Source organism: Anthonomus grandis, chromosome 9, assembly GCF_022605725.1.
Source record: "Anthonomus grandis grandis chromosome 9, icAntGran1.3, whole genome shotgun sequence".
NCBI classification, from domain to species: Eukaryota; Metazoa; Arthropoda; class Insecta; order Coleoptera; family Curculionidae; genus Anthonomus; species Anthonomus grandis.
In genome coordinates this window covers 17846025-17866248 of record NC_065554.1, presented here as the reverse complement: position 1 = coordinate 17866248, position 20224 = coordinate 17846025, and the positions used below count along the sequence as shown (strand labels likewise).

Below are 20224 nucleotides of genomic sequence, written 5' to 3'. Positions count from 1 at the left end.
TATATATTTTACTAAAGCCGCTGCAGGAGTCTTATTCGCTTCTAATCCAAAAGACAAAACGGTAATATTTCTTTATAACTGAGATATAATTTCCTAATTTATAATTTCTTTCTGTTAAGATCATTGTCGACTAGATAATCCTGGAATGGGCAAAGAAAACTAAACGCTTTTCCATTTCTCTCATAGTCAAACGATTCGAAACCTCAACAGTATAAGGCTTATCTAGAATTTACATTTTAAAAAAACATTTTTTAACTTGATACGTATCCAGAGCTGCATCATCTCTGGACTGCTTGCTTTCTTCTTGTCTTTTTTTCGATAGTCACTCTATTTCTTCTTAAAGTTGCTTAGCTTTGAAATTAACAGAATCACAGAGACTCTCCAATACTGCAGATGGTTCTCCAACTTTGCCAGTAGTATCATTTTATTAATTGTTTCTTTTAAAGCATTTCTGTTCAGAAGAGTAGAAGAAAAATAAATTCGAATTTTTCAATATTTCATTTGCCGCTCCCTTCGCCCTCTCTCTAGAACCCCTATCGTTTCTAACTGATTACATCATACTATTTACTCCAGAACGAAGACGTTACTAAAATTTTTTTTGGTAGTCGGAAAATAACAAATTATCACAAATTGGTTTAACCCAGAGACAAAAAATCCAAGCCGATATACATTTTGAATCTCCACATTATAATAAGGTACTAGAGCATCCCATGCTTTAGCACAATCTAGTGTTATGTACGACAATTGCCATAATTCCGTCTATGTTCGCCACATAAGCGCCGTTTATCGCTTGTGTTTTAATTTATTCGTATCCTATTCTTCTATTTCATGTATCACTTACTTTAGATTAATTCCGCTTAAGTGTATAGTTAAGAAAATAGTTTTATACCAGCGCACGATTACTTTCAATTAGTTATGCAGGTTATGGTTATTCACATAAACGTAATGCCGTTTTTCTGAGGTCACAGAAATCGATTTATTTGTGCGCGTTTTTGCCGAACTTTCGCATTTGGGAGAGTAATTTGTGTACAGCCACTAGGAGTACTCTGTCCAGTGACAGAAGGAAGTTTAGGATGATTATATCAGTTTATGCTGTGTTTACTTAATAAATAAAACACACTATTTTTTGTACTCAGTGCATAATTGAAATTAAAAATTGCTGCCTAGCGCTTTCGGCCGAAAACCATCATCAGGGCTTAGGATACTATAAAAAGATACAATAAATTAGAACAGGAAGGAGCATTTTAGCATTAGACAAACATCGTTAAAATATAAATCGTGATAAGACACAGAATGAACAGACGAAAAAGACTCATTTATTATTAATTCACTAAAATAAAAAAAAACTTTTTCTCACAAAATAATAAAATACATTTTTTTTTCAGTAACTAATTATTCAAATAATAAAATAAGTAACCTAAATAACCCTTTTTCTTTTTAAGCTATACCGAATTTACAATATTCTTTTTAATGTAACTCAAATGCTTCTAAACTTTAGCTTGTCTTCTAGATTATAATGCTGTCCAAGGACACGTGTATTTACACGCTTACTTCTTAGATGCGGCATTTATGCCAATATTGAAGACAAAAAAAAGTCTTTAAATTCGAAACTATATTTAAAATTGTCTTTTTGCAAAGCATCGTTTTTTTTCCGGATTTAATTGATAGAAAATCGTTACGTTGTACTTCTGAATTGCCTCCATAACACTATTTAAATTCTGAACTCTTTCGAAAGAAGTATTAAACAGCCATAATACCTTAAAAAAATACGCTTTAAAACTGAACAGTACAGGTTGGAAAATTGAAGATTACGCATTGTCTTAAATAATTGTAACAGCGCTTCTTCTTGTCAATGAGCGGCCACCTCCGGTCGTCTGATAGATATTTACTGATTTATTTTTTACAGAATAACAATAATAATATTTGCATGCCTCATTTTTCTGTATGTTGTGTATTGAGAGCTCGTAGTATATAGAACTCGAGAGCTTATATAACTACTAAACTCTATAGCGATGTTTCAAGTTTGAAATGTAAATAAAAACACAATCTATACAGTAATTTTTTTAATACAAAACTATAAGGTACCAATTTTTATATACATTTTGGACCAAACAAAGTTTGATCATTCACATATCTAACGTGCTTACTAAGTTTTAAATAAATTCTAATATCCGGTGACGCTAATCACGGACTGTTTTTTAATCCTTTCAGCTCTGGCCCTACTTTCAGTTGAAGGTCCGTCCCACTTTTGTCGTGTTGCTGACGCGAATATGGCGAAAATTGTGGCACATACAAAATATATTATTGCAGTCACCAAAAATATTATTCTCCACTGGGAAGCATCTGTCTAAAAATTATAAATTTTGAAAAAAGTTATTTAATATAATAAAACTTACTTTTAATCAATTATTTCAAGCAATAAGAAGGAAAATGTTTGATAATGTTTAGTTATTTGAAATAAACATTGATAATTGACATGTAATATTGGATCCAAATAACAAAAAGGTATTTTAAATACATCATATATATTACAGTCATCAGATAGACAAACCTTCTATAACTTAGTGATCCTAGTGATTTTAAACATTTTTTTTATCTTACCTGATCTCCTGTAACAACAAACTGTACCAATACAGGTGCAAATATAGCGATTCCTTGACTAGTGCCGTTACTTATTCCCTGCAATATTCCCGAAAATCTGGGTGATAAATCAACATGATTTACACTGTATCCTACTAATGTAGCCGAATATGCGGCATTTCCTAAGGCTAGTAAAAGAACTGCTGTCGTTTTTGTGCAGTCTGTGTATCCCAGTAGAAGTAGACATATGACCATTCCATAGGCACCTAATAATTAAATGTGATAAAGTTAGCGTGTTTTAGATCATTAGCAAGATCGGGAACAAAAATAATATAAATTTTCAAGTGGATTTTTTGGTTCTTTTGCAGCACATCCAATAAACACAAATCAAGACTAATCATATTTCAAGAACATTTATTTGTAAATCAGGTAAGTAAAACATGCTAAAGAAAGAAAGGTTCATCGTTCAATATATAAGTGCGTAGAAAAAGCAAATCGATTTCTGAGAACTGGAGAAACTACCGCATGGATGACAACTATTCTGGCCTGAAAAGGCTGCAGACAAACCACATGGAGTTCAGCTTTTATTTAAATTAAATAAGTATAACCTACTACGTTACATTAATTCGTATGATGCTACAAAATTATTTAATTAACTATACATGCGAAAAACCATCCAAGTTAAAATTTTCATATCTAAGTTAGAGTAATTTGTGGTAATTTAATTAGTAATTTAAAAAAAAAAATATAATGAAGTGGGATGCAAATATTTCAGGTTGGATTGAGTTTGGTTATATTTGAAACATAAACTAATACTATTCTAGAATGGCGTGGAGGGAAATTATTCAAAAGATAACTAACACCTAACTCATTTTTTGAGACCTTTAAGTCTCTCTTATAAAGAAAATATTTATCTTGTGGGCGGAGACTTGATTTGGACTAAACTTTTCAATATTTTTATTTGTAACATTTATCGAGAGAACAGAAACACAATTAAAATATCTAAAAAATCTTTGAAATGTATTAAAAACTTGCGTAAAAAGCCTAAAATGGTTCATTACAAAAAGCCTTTAATACGGCAACATTGGTTTTTCCTTCCACACCATCTCTGTTCGAATGCGCAGGCCTACAATAGGGTTTCTTAATTAATTAAAATCTTTTAATTCTTTTAAATCTTAATTAATTAATCTTTTAAAACGACATAGATTGTAGCAAATAAATACAGTGTAAATAAATAATTCTAGTAGTCTTTAGTGATCGTGTTTAATTTGTACGTGTAAAGTAAATCAACTGACTATTTTTGCGCATCGAGTATTCTGATTCACACCTTAATGAACAGTAAAAACGCTTTAATAGGTTGGTTATACGCTACTTTTTTAAACATAAAAGATAACGTTGGCTGCACAGCGACTAAGAGAATGAAAGGACCACGTTGACTGAATGGATAATATATATCTGTGCCGGCCGTTAAAAGTCACACAGTCTGTCAATTCCTCACTAATATTAATAATATTAGATATATAGTGATTCTTCTAAATTTCATTCACTTGCAGACTTATTCTTCAGAAAACATGCCATAACTTATTCGAGCCCTTTTTTGCAGCAGATTTTGCCAATCGCCGTATCCTGATTCTGGCATGATTCTATAAAGTTAATTCTGTTATTATCCGGTTCAAAGGAAATTATAGCAACAACTTCGATCAGGCACTACTTTTTCAGATGTGACAAATTACGTCAAAAACGCGAATAACGTTTTCATTTAAATGAATGCCATGTCGAGCTATAATGATTTGATAGCAGCAATGAACTTAATGCTATGATGCATGTTTGTAGAATTAACCGCATCTTGGATTCCCCAGGGGCAGCTCCTTATTGGTAGAGGTAGGGGGCAGCTTTCATATCTTCACAAGAAGTCTTTCAAATTTAGCTGAAAAAAGGTTATGTAGTATTCGACCTTAAAAACGAGATGTCATCTCTTTAACTCAAGTCAGGTCTAAAAAACGTCGGTATTATGTTTCTTATGACTGATGCGCAAGTCCCTAATGAACAATTTCTCGTTTTCATTAACGATATGCTTGCCTCAAGTGATGTTCCTCATATGTTTCCTGATGACGAAGTAGAAAATATTATTGCTGAAGTTAGGACACGAATGAAGTTAAAGGAGCGGGAATGCTAGACACCCGAGAGAACTGTTGGAAGTTTTTTATTGACAGGCTAAGAAAGCAACTGAAATTTGTTTTATGTTTCTCTCCTGTAGGGTCTATATTAAGTAGGTTCTAGGAAATTTCTAGCAATAATAAACTGTACTCAAATCAACTGGTTTCATCAATAGCCATAAGAAACTCTTATATCAGTATCCTTAAGATTTTTACAAGATGTATAGTCCTTGCCAGAAAAATGCGTGAATCCGCAGCCAGATTTATGACATACTTAACCTCCAACGTGTATTTACAGAACGAGCGCAGATACAATTACCCCTCACCAAAACCTTACTTAGAACTAATTAATCTATAGTCTAAACTATTGAAACAAAAATCCGAGGAGTTATCCTTGAAAGTAGGAAAGTGGACCGGTTAAAAAAGAAATTGCAGTACAAGAAATAGAATCGATGTTAATAACGTTGTTATTTAACTTGAATGTAATTCATGAGGTCGGTCTATTTTCTTTTTAATGGTTTGCTATTGTTTTTAGAAATAGAGCTTTTTAAATGTTCGTATATTAAATTAATAAAGTATTTATATCCCTAACATTGGCCTTTTCAGATGCTAAGGATATGACAAGCATAGTAATCTCGGAATATATATGCTCCTCAAATTTATTTGTACTGCCATATCTGATATAAGAGTCACATATAAGCAATTAATTGGCAAACATTTGAATCATTAAGATTTTCAAAATAGCTGCTAAACTACCTAGAAATATGAATAGCATGTTCCAAGACATTACGCGTCAGATGGATTGTAATAGTTAAGCACATTTTGAGAATGCAAGCAATATGATAAGAGATAATAAAGGTTCACGGAGAGTCATTCAAAATTTTTCGTAATTTAATAAAGTTTCTATTGATTAATTACTGATTAAATGTAATTACGCAAACTATTGACATACCAAAAAGTTGGAATATTCGCCTGGCATTCAGTACTGAGACAAATCCTTTCATAATTAAAAAGTCACATAATGGAGCAAATATAAGGCCCGTAATTGTCCCTACGATGTAAGGTACTGCGCTGACTACACCGCTCTGAAAAAAAAGCAACCAGGTTAAATATATGAAAAAAGATTGCTATTAAGTAGTGTTGAGAATATTATATTAACATAATTAAAGGGTAAATGTCTAAAAAAATCTTAACAAGAAAAGCATTATTTAATAAATTAACTGTTAATATTTTTTTTATAGATTTATCCGTTTAGTAGTTCAAATTAAAAAAAAATCGGAGAATACTCGTTTATTCTAGAGAGTTAATTAGAAATATTTGTTTTTTGGTTTTTACATTTATAATAATAATTTATCTAAGGCTATTTACAAATAATAAAAATGTGCATCGTTCAGACACTGGAGATTATAAAACTAAAACTTTACCTAAATGAGGAATTAAACTTTGAAATAAATTAACGCAAAACTGTTTGGTTAATTTATTTCATTATAAAATAAAAATTAAATTATTGTACCTAATTATATAAAACTAAACCTTTTTTTTATTATTTGTGAGCTTGACGTTTTGCTTATCACTATTATCAACTAACGACATACCAGGGAAGTTTTAGTAATATCTTGTAATGTTTCAGAAAAATACTGCATTTTCAAAGTAAGTATTCCTATTAAGTCTAACTTATTATTGACCCTTTAGAATATACCCAGATACGGTATAGATAGTACTTCTATATTTTAATGTAATTTATAAATAAATTAGTGATGTTTAAAAAATAAAGAATATGGAGTTTATATGCTATGTTTTTTAAATGTCTAATATATATATTTATTGTCATTTTATTTTCAAATTAAAATTCTTTATTCGAAAGTATGTGTATATTTTTATTAAGTAGTATATATATATATATATATTTGTTTGTAGTTTAATAATAATATCAAGCCTTCTATAAAAAGAAAATATTTAAAATCCTTCATTTATTTAAATATTTATAAAATAAAGGTGACGTTCCTAAAATCTGTAATTAAAAAAAACCATTGATAATAGGTTCAAATTTAATTTCAAATTAAAAATCACTTTCTTTTTTCTCAAATTCTCTTCAATTTATATAAATACATATTTCAATTACAATCAATATCATATTTAACATCTTTTAATTAAAGACTCAATTTTAAAACTAAATTTTCTTTTTATTTATTTTATAAATGTTTAAGTTTACTAATTCAAATTATTAATTTAATTATTTTAAAACTTTTCTATTATTAAACCATTTCTGAAAAAGTATCTCTTTTTAATCAAAATTTTCTACTTATATCTTTTAAATTTTTCTTAAAAATCACTGGAAAGTTTCAAAATAAAAAAAATAACAAAATATTTATAATACCCCTGTTAATTTTTCTAATTAAAATATTAGCGAAGATTTTTTTATTATTTTAAAATTCTTCTTTTATTCAATTCTTTTTCAGGTGATAATAAATTGCTTATTTTAAATATTTGTTTTAAATCAAATACTTTTATGAAATTTTAAATAATTTTTTGAAAATTAAGTTTGAAAAGTGTTAATCGTAGTCTCGTATTTAATTATTTATGATTACAAATAAATGAAAATATTATTTTAAATGCTTATTAATTAGATATTTTGCCTTAAAAGTCTACTTTTTTTTTAAATTATAATTTTTTAATTAGAACAATCTTAAATATAATATTTTAAATTTGAATAAATAGTTATTCATTCACAAATCACTATTTTTAATCTTGGTCAAAATATTCAAAAATATCTTACATACAAAGTTCCTAATTAGTTTCTTCAGTAAAATTTCTTTTGTTGAAATATTTTAGTTCTAACTTGAGATTGCTTCAAAATTTAAGAGTTTATATAGTCATAAAAATGTATTTATAAATTTTAGAAAATATACTGCTTATAAATAGTCTGTTTATTGAACATTAATTAATGAATGAACATAATTTAGATAAATTTAAGTTTTACTTACGGTTGCTATAGTAAATCCCATGACATTTTTTAAGTACGTAGGAATCTGCGTCATCATCATCGCATATCCCCAAGATCCTCCAGTATTAGCGATAAAAATAGCCCAAACATGTTTACTAGTCAGCATTTCTTTCCAAGGAACCGGAAAATCCGTGTCTTCAGTTTGGTCTAATGATACCTCGATATATCTTCTTTCTTCTGGCGTTATATAAGGATGACTGGCTGGATTATTTTGTCCAAAAATCAAATAGAAAATGCTCCAACCAATTCCGAGACCGCCGAAAAGATAAAAGGTAGCTGGCCAACCAGCGCATGAAGAAGATATGTACCCTGCCACTATGTAGGCTATCACTGATCCAAAACTCACACCTATAGAAGTAGTTTTTTATTATATTGTATGTTAAATTTCCATATTGCTAATACCTGAATATACCAGAATACCCATAGTGGACCGTTCTTCTGTAGGTGCCCATTTTCCTAATATAGTATGTGAAGATGGAAACATAAAACCTTGGGTTAAACCTAAGGATAAAATAATGTTATATAATCCAATGATGTTAACCTAAATCAACAATAATGGCAATTGACAAATCACTTTATAGAAGTAGTACGATGATGGTCTTAAAAGAAAATTCACTGGAGCCACATTTGCGATTTGAGCAAAGCTTTAGATTGTATCTCCTTTAGAACACTTGTCTATTTATTTATATAAAAGTGTAGCGAATTCTATTCGGCAGATCACAAGTGGTTACTTTCAATGGCTCACAATCTGATTTTACAGAAATAAAATTTGGTGTCCTCCAAGGATCAGTGCTAGGAACCCTGTTTTTATTTATATATATAAATGATCTTGAGGACAGTGATCCTAGTGCTGATCTTATTCTATTTGCCGACTGTACAACTTTAATAAAAGAGGGATAGTCTTTTGGTAATTTGCACATGAATGTACACAAAAACGGGTTTCAGATTGACTTTATTCTAACCAATTAAATAAAAATGCAGATACCAACAATTGTACATATCTACACGTAATTTAGATTTGGCTAATGTTGAAGGAGAAGTTTTTGCAGTTCTGATGCAGAAGGTGTCTTTTAAAATTGCACTGTCTGCTTACTTTGCGTGTATCTATTCAAGAATCTATTATAGTATTCTAGTTTGGAGGCATGTAACTAATGTATGCCGTATTTTTTTACTTCAGAGAAAGGAGTGTAGAATACATTTGTCAAGATTAAATAATTTATCTATGCTTTGTTTATATATCTACCATTGACTATTACGTGTCAGACTATTAAACTTTTAAAAATTTACATTCTCATTTCTCTAGAAACAACACTAATATTCATACAGAATTTCATAGAATTGATCGCATAAAAAAAGTATCTTTTTACGGCCCTTTGTTAAGTTGCCACTTCAAATTAGGATATTGTCTCTCAATAAGTTTAAAGTAATGTCAAAAATATCTTGTGTCTAACGGTTTTCTTAGTATTGATCAATTCACTTTTGACCCTCTAGGTGATTTAGTAAAGTAGGCATATTATTTTATCAAGTTTATGCGATCAAATGCATAAACTTGATAAATAAAAGTGATAATGAAGATACAAAAAAAAATTAAATTAGAACTCAAAAAAATAATGAGATCACAGGCTAAGCATTTTGTTTTATTAATAACATAATTAGTTTTGTAACAGAATCAATCATAAATAAGCTTAATAACATAATCAGTTCAAAACTTGTTTTCTCTAAAACTGGTTTACTTAGACAAACTGTGAATTATAAGAACAGAAAATAAAAGAAAGTATAAAACACGAAAAAAAAAAGAGAATATTGATAAAGATTTGAAGAAGAAAATATAAAGATCAAAATAAATGGCCAAATACGTAAAAAAACTGGAATTTTATGGAATTATTGAAAGCAGACTCATTAAGAGGCAGTTCATAAATTACAAAAAATTGATGAAACAAATGTGTGATTTAACAAAAATATACAGAGTGTTCCAATGATCATGCTACAAACGTCTAAGGTAGATAGAAAACGTAAAAAAAAGAAAAGTTCATATGAGCATGGGCCCGAAAATGCTTCCTCAGGGAGCTAGAGCTCTTTAAAGATAATGTTTTTTTCGTTTTATAGTTTCTTTTGTTTTGTAGTTCCATTTTTCGTTTCATTTCATAAGACTTCAATTTCTGCCCATTTTGGGACCAGATTATGTTGCTCCTATGGCTTTTGCATAAGAAAGGTGCTCTCAGCAAAAATCGCTAAATATCACCGTCTTTGTAAAAATTGACTAAAAGTAAATTAGGATACAGCACAAAAATTAATTATTTCAATTATAATGCTAAAGTTTATTTGCCAAAAAACCATAGTGCATGTTAACAAGGTTCAAGAATTAATCAGGACTAAACTTCTAACTTTCTGTTGGACGTCCGGTCCCACAATATTGTGCAATCAAGTAATTTTAAAAATGACATAAATTTATATCTCCCATATCCAAAAATTCTTTCAACCCTTATAAAATTTCATTTTATCAAGGTTATCTTCAAAGAGCTCTAGCTCCATGAGGAAGCATTTCCAGACCCATATTCTGAATCCGTATATATGAATTTTTTTTTTACGTTTTTCATCTTCCCTAGAAGTTTGTAACATGATCAACGGAACATCCTGTATATTGTAACTATATTTTGCTCTCTGAGGTCTACTAGTTTTAAATTTTACTGACTTATAATTAATAAGGCTGTATTAATAACTCTGTTTAGGGCAACAAAGCTACTTTTTGAATATAGAATATGTCAAATTTGATGGCTTCTTGGTGAAAAAATTATACTTAGTTTCGAAAGCTTTTAAGGTTCAGGAAACGTTCTTATGTAAAACAAGTATGTAATAAATGCTCTTATGCTCTACTGGGTCCTATGCCATCATAAACTACCTTTTTTATTTATAATTACGAGAAAGGATTTATACCTGCATATGTATACAAAATATATAATGTATTTAAAAGGCCAAATATTCCTGGTCTGTTTAGAGAATACCAATACTATACACCAAGGACTCCATGCCTACGCTAAATTCAAATTTTTCATTAACAAAATAACGAATTGCTTCAAGTAATATAAATAATTTAAAAAAATGTAAATGTTATAATTTATTAAAAGGTTAGTAACTACTTGTGGCTGAAAGTAACCATACCATGCCTCTTAGGTCTGTAGGAAATGCTTTTTTTTTAGGAAAGTCTGACTACTCCTCTAACTAATCATCCCGATTTAAAGTTAAATTTAAAGTTAGTCAATTTGTTAAAAGCTTTTGACTTAAAAGCATTTCTTGCGGATAATGTTGATACAATCTCTAGAGGTAAAAACTGGTTATGGTGCTGGAATTATGGGCCGTAAGAGTTGATTCAAGTGGTGCAGTGAGTTTCAATACACTGTATTTTTTTTATTTGGGAATTTAAGCATTATGGGATGGGACCTTTTTATTTTAGACACCAGATTTTAATCTCTTTACTTCCCTGAAGATGCACATAGATGGGAATAGGTTTTCAGTAAACGGGGAATGAAGGAGACATGGGAAAAAATCATTCCTCGACTCACCACTTGCATTGAGAGGAATGACGATAAATATCTTACACCTGTACAAGTAAAAGCCATTTTCTTAAAATATTTTTTACACTTCTAATCTAGGCGTGCTTTGTATTTTTTTTTAAAATAATTGAAAATTGAATAAATAAATACAAGCTTTAGATAGCCTAACGAAAGTATTAAATAAATAATATTACCTTGAACGATCCTACAAATTATTACTCCCGTCGATCCAAGAGTTTTCGCAGCAAGTGGGATGAACATAAAAGCAACACAATTAATGGAAAAAGTACACAGTAGGAAATATTTGGGTCCATATTTTCTTCCCAAATATCCGGCGGCGACTTGAAGACATACGTAACCCCAAAAAAATGAGGATAAGATGATACTTCTGTTATTCCAGGTGTAATACTAAAAACAGAAATAGGTATTAAATTAGAAATATTTGATTTACTGTATAGCATAAACACCCAGCAGCTAACATAAATTATAAATGTTATTATAGTAATACTAAATAGGTATTTTAAAGATTGAAGTTTTCCTAGTGTTCTATGAAAATCTGCAGGGCTGTCTCAATATACAAAAAGAGTTCGCGATCTAATATTTCTGTTATGAAAGGCCGATCGAGGTAAAAGTTTAGACTTGAGAAATTTTCCATTTTTCGCCAGTTACATTCAAAGAGCAGAAACATATTTTCATAGGCCATATCTAACTCTCGTAAATATTGTTAAAATCTACTTTATATTAAGAAAATCACATCAGATAAAGTAAGAGATGACGAGACTTTCGCACGACATTTTTTTAAAAAACTTAATATTTGTCTGTTACTGTATATTATATTCAGAGCAAGATTTTTCTTCATAATACTCTGTACGTGCTCGCGAAACTTTAGTTCTCATCCAAAATTATTACTATTTTTTTGCAGATTACACAAAGGTTGAATTTAAGCCATTAATCTGAAAATTTAAACAGCTCCGAAAATACAATAATTTAATTTTCTCAGTAATTAAATTAAGATTATGTTTATATGCTAATTTATAAATTATCTTGAGTTTTCAACTAATCTTTAGAGGGAGACAAGACCTAGGAGCTCTTATAAGATCTAAAAAGTAATTGAAAAAAATAAGTTAAAGAGCACAGGAGTCAACTTATTATTTAATATAATCGCAAAGGCTTTAGAAAAATCCTACAAAATCAAAACACTGCCGAGACCCTTATCAATATCCCCCATAATATGGTCAAAATTAGAAGAACAGGGCGACTCCTTGGATAGGGTGACGTACACCCCTAAAATCTTAAATACAAAACGGGGTGGCGTGATACATCATATTGAAGCTTTTGAAAAATGCTTTTTAATGATACCATAGAAGTTTGGCTCTTCAGACAATTTTTCAATCGTTCGATGATGACCAGTCGTTTGGAAGAAGAGATCCTATTAAATGGCCACCTAAATCTCCGGACCCAACACCTCTAAGAACTATTATTTTTGAGAGTCTGGAGACTATGCTTATTATACTCAAGTCACATAAACTTTGAGTATTATTAATTTAAGGTAACTAATCCGGATATTGTATATAATAACAAGTAAATATGTAATAAATTGTAATAAATTCGCTTGTATTAATATAAATTTCCTACATTAATCGGTCGTTTCCAACCCAATCTAACCCAACCCAATACCCTTTTGAAAATATGTAGAATGATTAAACTATTTATAATGTTAAAACTATTATTTTTGCTTTAAAATTTATATTAAGTACGTACGTAGTATCTTATATATAAGAAACTATTTATTTATTTATTATCATAAGAGTACAAAGGTTACAGAGTTAAAATAAGTAGTACTATAAAACATCCTTAAAAGTGTTAAGTTCTAAAACGACCCCTACTGAAATTTGTAACATGGTTTTTGAAAGTTAATTAGTTGTACCTAAAAAGGTATATGTTAGACTATAATTTATCACATATATTGTGGAAAAAGCCTTGTTGTTCATAGTTGGTTCGATGCTGCTCATAGTAAAATAGTTGTTGCAGGCGTGTGGTTCTTTGAGGCACTCTAAGTAAGACTCTATTTAGCAGGTAATTGCATTTAGTTTGCCCGTGTAGCAGTTTGTAAAGAAAAATAACAAGGGATTCATCTCTTCGGACCTTTTAAGGTCAGAAAATTGAATTCTAGTCTGAGAAGAATATCTGAATTCTAGTATATTTGCACGATAATTTTAGTTTATCCAATAAGAACTTCGAGAATTTATTTTAAACCTGTTCCAAATAGTTAACGTAAGATGTATACAATGGACACAATATCACAGAACAATACTCTTAACAGCACAGTGACTTTAAAAGTATAGTGACTAGTAAAAGTATAATAGCTCGAGTATTACAGATATAATAACAGGTACGATGTAAGAAACCCAACATTCTGGATGATTCTAAAATAATCGCGTCAACATGTCTTTTAAAACCTAAATCACTACTAAAAAACTCGAAAGCCATTTAAACTATCAATCTTTTTTAAAACATGATTTTCAATAAAATAGGCACAAAAAATAGGTTCTTTAAGTATGTAATGGCATATAATTTTACATTTATTAACGTTAATTTCTAAACAGTTTTTGCACCAGTTGACTAGATAGTTAAGGTCTGATTGAAGTGCTAGGACAGTCTTAATTTTTACTCTAACATAACGTTTAAGATCGTCCGCATATAATAGACATTCACTGTTACAAAAATGATACAGGAATATTACAGGAGAAAATTAAAAATAACACAGGATCCAGCTGGGATCCTTAAGGCACATCCGACGTAGCATTAATTTTCACAAAACATTACCAACCTACTGCATGCGCATGTCAAAATACGACTGAATCCACTTAATGTAGGTCCTAGAAAGCGGGTGAGATTTTGGATAAGAACTCCAACGTAGTCCAAACGGTCGTTAATCTCCAGAATGTTCAGGCTTCCAAGATTAAACACGATTTTATTGCAAATGTGGTTTTGCACTAATAGGCTAAGCTCAAATTCCATTCAGCAAATCATCGCCAAAAATAAGGGTCAGATAATTGTTGTTCGTTTGGAATGTCATTTAATAATTTTAATATTTCAATAAATAGCGTCTGTGTAATTACTGTTTCGGCTGCAGGTGCGACCAAGTCATCGAGAACCATATGTCCTTGGTCCTTAGACTTCATTGTCCTTGCGACAGATTAAAGTCACCCCAAATCAAAAGTTTGCAATTTTTATGCTTGCGTTTTAGAGACTCCAAAGTTTCAATAAATCTTACAATAAAACTTAGCTCAAGCCTACCAGAAAGACCTCTAGAACAAAAACCTGAGCCAACAGCGACAAGTGTTTTACCACCCCTTTTACAGTCGAGTGTCGCATAGTTTCTGTCTGCACCATATGTTTGGTATTCTGATGCAAATATTTCTGAGCTGTAAATGTCGTCGTTTAGCCAGGTTTCAGTCATTAGGTCGTAGTTGGAAGCTCGTATTGCATTAGATACGTCTGAGGTCTTTGTTCCGAGGCCATCTACGTTTCAATATTAAGCTGAGATATAGGTCAAAATAGAGTTAGGTCATTATTTTGTTGATGAAAATGTCTGTGGGAGGTTTCGTTAACTGTGGGACACTTTGGGAGGATGACGATTAATTTTTGTTTTGTGTTTGTTTATCGATTAGTTTTTGATAGGTCATTTTTTTAATATTTAGTGAAGTAATTGTTGTGAGTGAAGTGAGTATAGTAAATCGAAAATTATTTTAGTATTAATTGTATTTACTAATTGTATCATTGAGTTCAAATCACTTTGTTAGAATTGGCCTTAAAGAATAGTAACTGCAGCCAACTATGTGGAGGTTAGTAGATGATGTAACTGTCAGTAGTTTTAGCAAGTTCAACTTTAATCACTGGTTTTCCCTTAATGGTGTAGTTTAAAAAATAAATATAATGCCGTGATTTTTTTTGTTACATTTGTTTTAAATTGTTCGCACACAGATACTAAGTTAGAAAAGTATGCATTTAGTAACACTTAGCAATTAGCGTTAAATAAGCTGTTGGTATATATATCTATTTACTAATATAGCACATTCTCTGGCACTTTTACCTTCGATAATCAGCAATTTACATTTATCTTGCCCATAAGGTTTACAGGCTACAGGTTGGTGGTCCAGTATGTGGAGATTTTTCAAAGATTGAGTCCTTTTCTGCTGTATTAACTTCTGAAATTGGTTGACGCAGTTTTTGTACTTCTAATAAGTATGCTTCATTGTCCTTATCCAAAACCTCAATTGAAGTAATTGTATTTTTATATAACTCTTCAGAGTCCCTAATTTTGCGCTCCAGCTATTTGAGAAAATGTCCCTTTCTCGTTGTTCTTCTATTTATTAATTTTGTTTTTCAAGAATTTATATCGTAGACTTAGTTTTTCTAGTTGTAAAGCAACTGCCCGTTTAGTTCTTCAGATACTTTTTTCCTGTCGTAACATTTATGTATTCATGTTCTAATTTTTTAAGGGGTTTCTAATGATATTTCTCCTTCCCTAAATAAACCTTCAATTTTGAGTTTTTTTTAAGTTGCAATAAAATTTGATTACTTGATCTCCTTTTATTTTTTTTTAAAGTAAACTTTCCATTATATACTTTACGTAATTACTGACTTCTCTGGGTTATCAACAAGATTATTATAAGAAAATTACACACAAGAATATTATTCATGGCCGATAACGATTTGTTGATTTATCGTATTTAAAGTTCTTAAAGATAGGTGCTATCAGAGACAATTTTGTAAACAATTAATGATATAAAATGGAATAAATTATCTTATACAGTATACCGGTATAATATATTTATAAAATTTTTTATTAATAAAATATAATTCTGCTGTTAAACTTCTAAACTTTTTAAATATCAGGTACTTACAGGAACGTTACAATCTGCAGGAGCAGAGTTTGGATCAGTCATAGCAACAATAGCGACACTAAGATTCGTTCTCATTGCAAATCCTATAGTTAAGCATACAAATAATAAAAGCATTTGTATATGACGAGCTCCTATCATTGGTCCTTTGTTGCTTGCGTCATAACCTAAAATATGTATCTCCCTTTCCTTGGAGTCCTGAATTTTTGTAAAATCGACTTTTGCTAAAACAAAACCAAATATAATTTAGCATTTTGTACTACGTGTTACGAAAAAAAAATGTTTTTTTTTAAAACATATTTTTTTTCCAATTATATTATATTAAATTTGATATAAATTTTACTTACATTCAGCTATAGATACTTTTTTCTCCCTATTTCTGTCGCCCATAATCGATACTTTTCTTTTTGTAGCCATATTGATTACTCAACTGTAGTAAACTTTAGAAATATATTTTTAATAAAACCTTTTAAAAGTATTTAAGTTAATAAAAGCTTTAATAAAATCTATGCACTTGTTTAGTGAGAGGAAACTTTTAAAGTACTGATATTGTCTGATACTCTTGTTCTGTTAAGAGTATAGCGCGTTTAATATAAGTTTTAGTATCTTACATGTTCAGTAAAAGGCTTTATCTCATATTATTTGTCAAATATGTCAATTTCCTGCTTATATTATGCGTACTATAGCCACTTTTAAGAGGTACAATAAGATAGTGATAATCGCATTACCATTTAATTACTAATTGATATTTGTTTTTTCCTTACGCTATCTTGAGTGTTCATCAAAATCAGAAGCGTAAAACAACAGGTTCTTTTGATTAAAAGTAGTAATATTAAAATTGAAAATGAGTAATATACTGTGTGACAGAAAAATCGCATTACATACTTAAACAGTAAGTCTAAAAAAATATTTATCTGCCTATGAGTTGGCAAAATACAACATATTGCTTCTCCACTTATTCATTTTGCGATTCAGCTGAACGTGAATTTGAGGATCCTGAGGTATGTAATTCCTTCCTGTTTAAAGGCTACAGGGTATTAATAAAGATATTTCTTCATTCCTGTTCATCAAAGGCTCATCATGGCTTGAAGAAATACTCATGAAAGAAATACTACAGAAGTTCTACCTAATTCAACTTAATCACTTCTCTTCTATGGACTGTTTTTTTTATCAGAAAATTCCAAAAACTGACTTTTACTTCTTCGACAAACTGGAATAAATAATGGAATACAATTATATTTTCAAATGAATTTCCATTTAATCTGTTTGATCACGATGGTCTGAGAAACTAGTGAGGTATATTCATTGACAAGCAAATATTTTGTATATTTATTTTTAAAGTATACAAAGACATTCTAAGTTCTATAATTCTCCTTTCCCTGGCTATGCCACTGAATAGGGTGGACAGTTATATATATATATATATATATATATATACATATATAGACTCATAGGAACACATTTAGAAATTTTGAACTAAACAGAATTCAAGCGATGTTGACCATGTAAACCATTTTACCTGATACTAATTTCCTGATACCGTAAATAATAAAGAAGAATAAAACGTGGAAGTAGAAATCAGTAATCACAAATATATTCAAAAATGGCTGAATAATAAACTAAATCAAAGTGTCTTAAATAATGATGAAAAAAAAACCAGACTTAACTTAAATTAGACTAACTTAAATTAGACTATAATTTACAACATAAGTCCAATAATCAGTTTACAATTGTATGACACATATCATTCCTTATCGTAATTATGGAAGTCAAAATTCAAATAAGTACACTTCTACTTTTCCTAAACTACATTCCAGACAATCTATTCATTTTCAAGGACTTTAATAGAAATTGTTACATAACACATTTTCGAATGATAACTGGATGGTAATCTTAAGTAGGTACATTCTCAAAAAAATAGGAAATACAGAAGACAATACGTGTAATTGTCATGGTAGATTTGGTAATTTAGAACCCTTGTTTTTTGAAGTTTTTATTGTCTTAGTTAGAAAATAATATCTATTACTAATTAATGTAGAATCCCTAATCTCTATACAACTTTTAATGAAGAAAAAGGTCAAACTAGGGCCCATGAACAGAAAATTGAGAGTATGATGGAGGAACTTAGGGAAAAGGATAGACACTTAGAGACAATTCGTAGAAATAGTCTGGTTTTTGAGAATGAAGTATTTGAAGCGGAAAGAAAGTTTTCATCGACACTTGATATTCTCAATAAAAAAAATTACGAACTTACTTACGAGATTGACAATTTTAAGACTAAGGAACATAATCTGAATTTGTTGGTAAAGTCTCTGGAACGGGAAAAAATGGATCTTTCACTTAAAATGAACAAATTAACGGATTTAAATAAGGACCTAATTACCAACATTTACGCTATAGAAAACGAGAGTCTTGTATATAAACATCAAATGTCTTTGCTACAAAGAGATGTTCATGAGTATTCTTCTATTAATGGAGGGATGGTGACTTCTATAAGAGTTTTAGAAGCAGAAAAAGAAAGCCACCTTCAAACAGGTATCAACAGTCGGTATGATTCCAGGAATGTGCGTACTGAGATCAATAAACAAAACAATAAACATGATGATTTTCGTCCAAAGCTTCTGTTTGTAGCTAGAAAATGTAATAGATTGTTTCTTAAACTTCTACGTAACAAAATGGGACATGTGTACAACATTCAATATTTTCTAAAACCTGGTTGCTTGACTCGTGATTTGGTACTAACTGCTTCAGCTCTTGCTTCCAATTTTACCAAGAACGATTTGGTGATCTTGTGGTTGAACGGAACATATTCTCCTACATCTATTATTAACGATTTTATCATTCCCTATAAAAACGATGATTTCAATGACTATTTTTCTAATATTGCTGAGAAGTTACTGGAAGCAGTTCCCAGTGACGGCGATCCATTGCAGTATCTTAATCGGAATGCAATCAACTAACCATTCTTAAATAGTTAAATATTCTAAAATAGTTTTTATTTTACAGAAAAGCAGTATCGTACATAATAGTTTTCAAAAATATTAGTCTACGTTCCTGTACGGACGCCACTAGTTTAAAAAAAATATCTCCTATATCAAAAAATACCTTAGTATGTTGATACTTAGAGGTGTGCTTAATTTCATAAACATATCTAACCAGTTACTAAAATTATGATGAAGAAACAATTTTTTTTGTAATACTCTGTAGCTCAAAAGTTAAGGAGTTTATATAGTTTATATAGCTTAATTTAAACTTTTCTTCTTAAACTCACCTAAAGATTAAAACCCTTAATCATCAGCATCTTATTCTGTAACATCCAGTATAATGTATTTAGATACCTAGCCAACACGTGTTATGGTAAGCAGGAATTCAAAATTTAGGAAAAATACATTTCATATTTACTAATAATTCCACGCATACAATTATATTTTACTACTAGTCAATTTATTTTTATCTTAAGAACTAGCCGCGGCGTACATATATGTTTTTAAATATTTAGTCTACCTGGACGAATTCCACTAACTAAAACCTTGTTCCACAACATCAAGAAACAAATGTTAACGCTCAGAGGGCTTAAATATTAGAAATTATGATAAAAAAATATTTAATTCTTTAAATTTTAATACCCTGTACTTCCAAAGTGAATAAGTTTAGGAAAGTTTGATTTTAAATTTCTTTTTAATACTACCAAAGATTCACACACTTAACAGCTCATTATTCTGCAACACCCTCTATTTACTTTTGCTGCCTACAATCCTTTAATTAACATTATAATAGTTAACTGAATAGAGTACAACGTTGCCAAGCAGCAAGTAGATAATCAACTCTCTATTGGGCTCTCATTTGCATGGTTTACTTTAAAACAAACCATATTTATCGATATTTGTGAATGAAATGTGTTAATATTCACCCAAAAACGCTGTGGAGTAATTGTGTTCAACTATATGACGTAACTCATTTATTATCACATGATCTTGAGTTAATGGAAAGCTTTTCAGTTTGGAACCTATTTGGCTGCAAAAAAGA

The 20224-nt window shown here is 30.0% G+C and overlaps 1 protein-coding gene across 1 annotated transcript; it reads right to left on the bottom strand.

Annotated features, from left to right (window-relative positions):
* Nucleotides 1–2048: 2048 nt before the first annotated feature.
* On the bottom strand, nt 2049–16881 carry LOC126740190 (putative inorganic phosphate cotransporter). The gene is made up of 8 exons (XM_050446118.1): nt 16546–16881; nt 16202–16422; nt 11486–11699; nt 8143–8241; nt 7721–8088; nt 5689–5821; nt 2602–2846; nt 2049–2347 (listed from the first exon to the last, which is right to left on the bottom strand). The coding sequence occupies exons 1-8, from the start codon at nt 16613–16615 to the stop codon at nt 2165–2167; spliced, it is 1533 nt and encodes a 510-aa protein (XP_050302075.1). The 5' UTR covers nt 16616–16881; the 3' UTR covers nt 2049–2164.
* Nucleotides 16882–20224: the final 3343 nt, after the last annotated feature.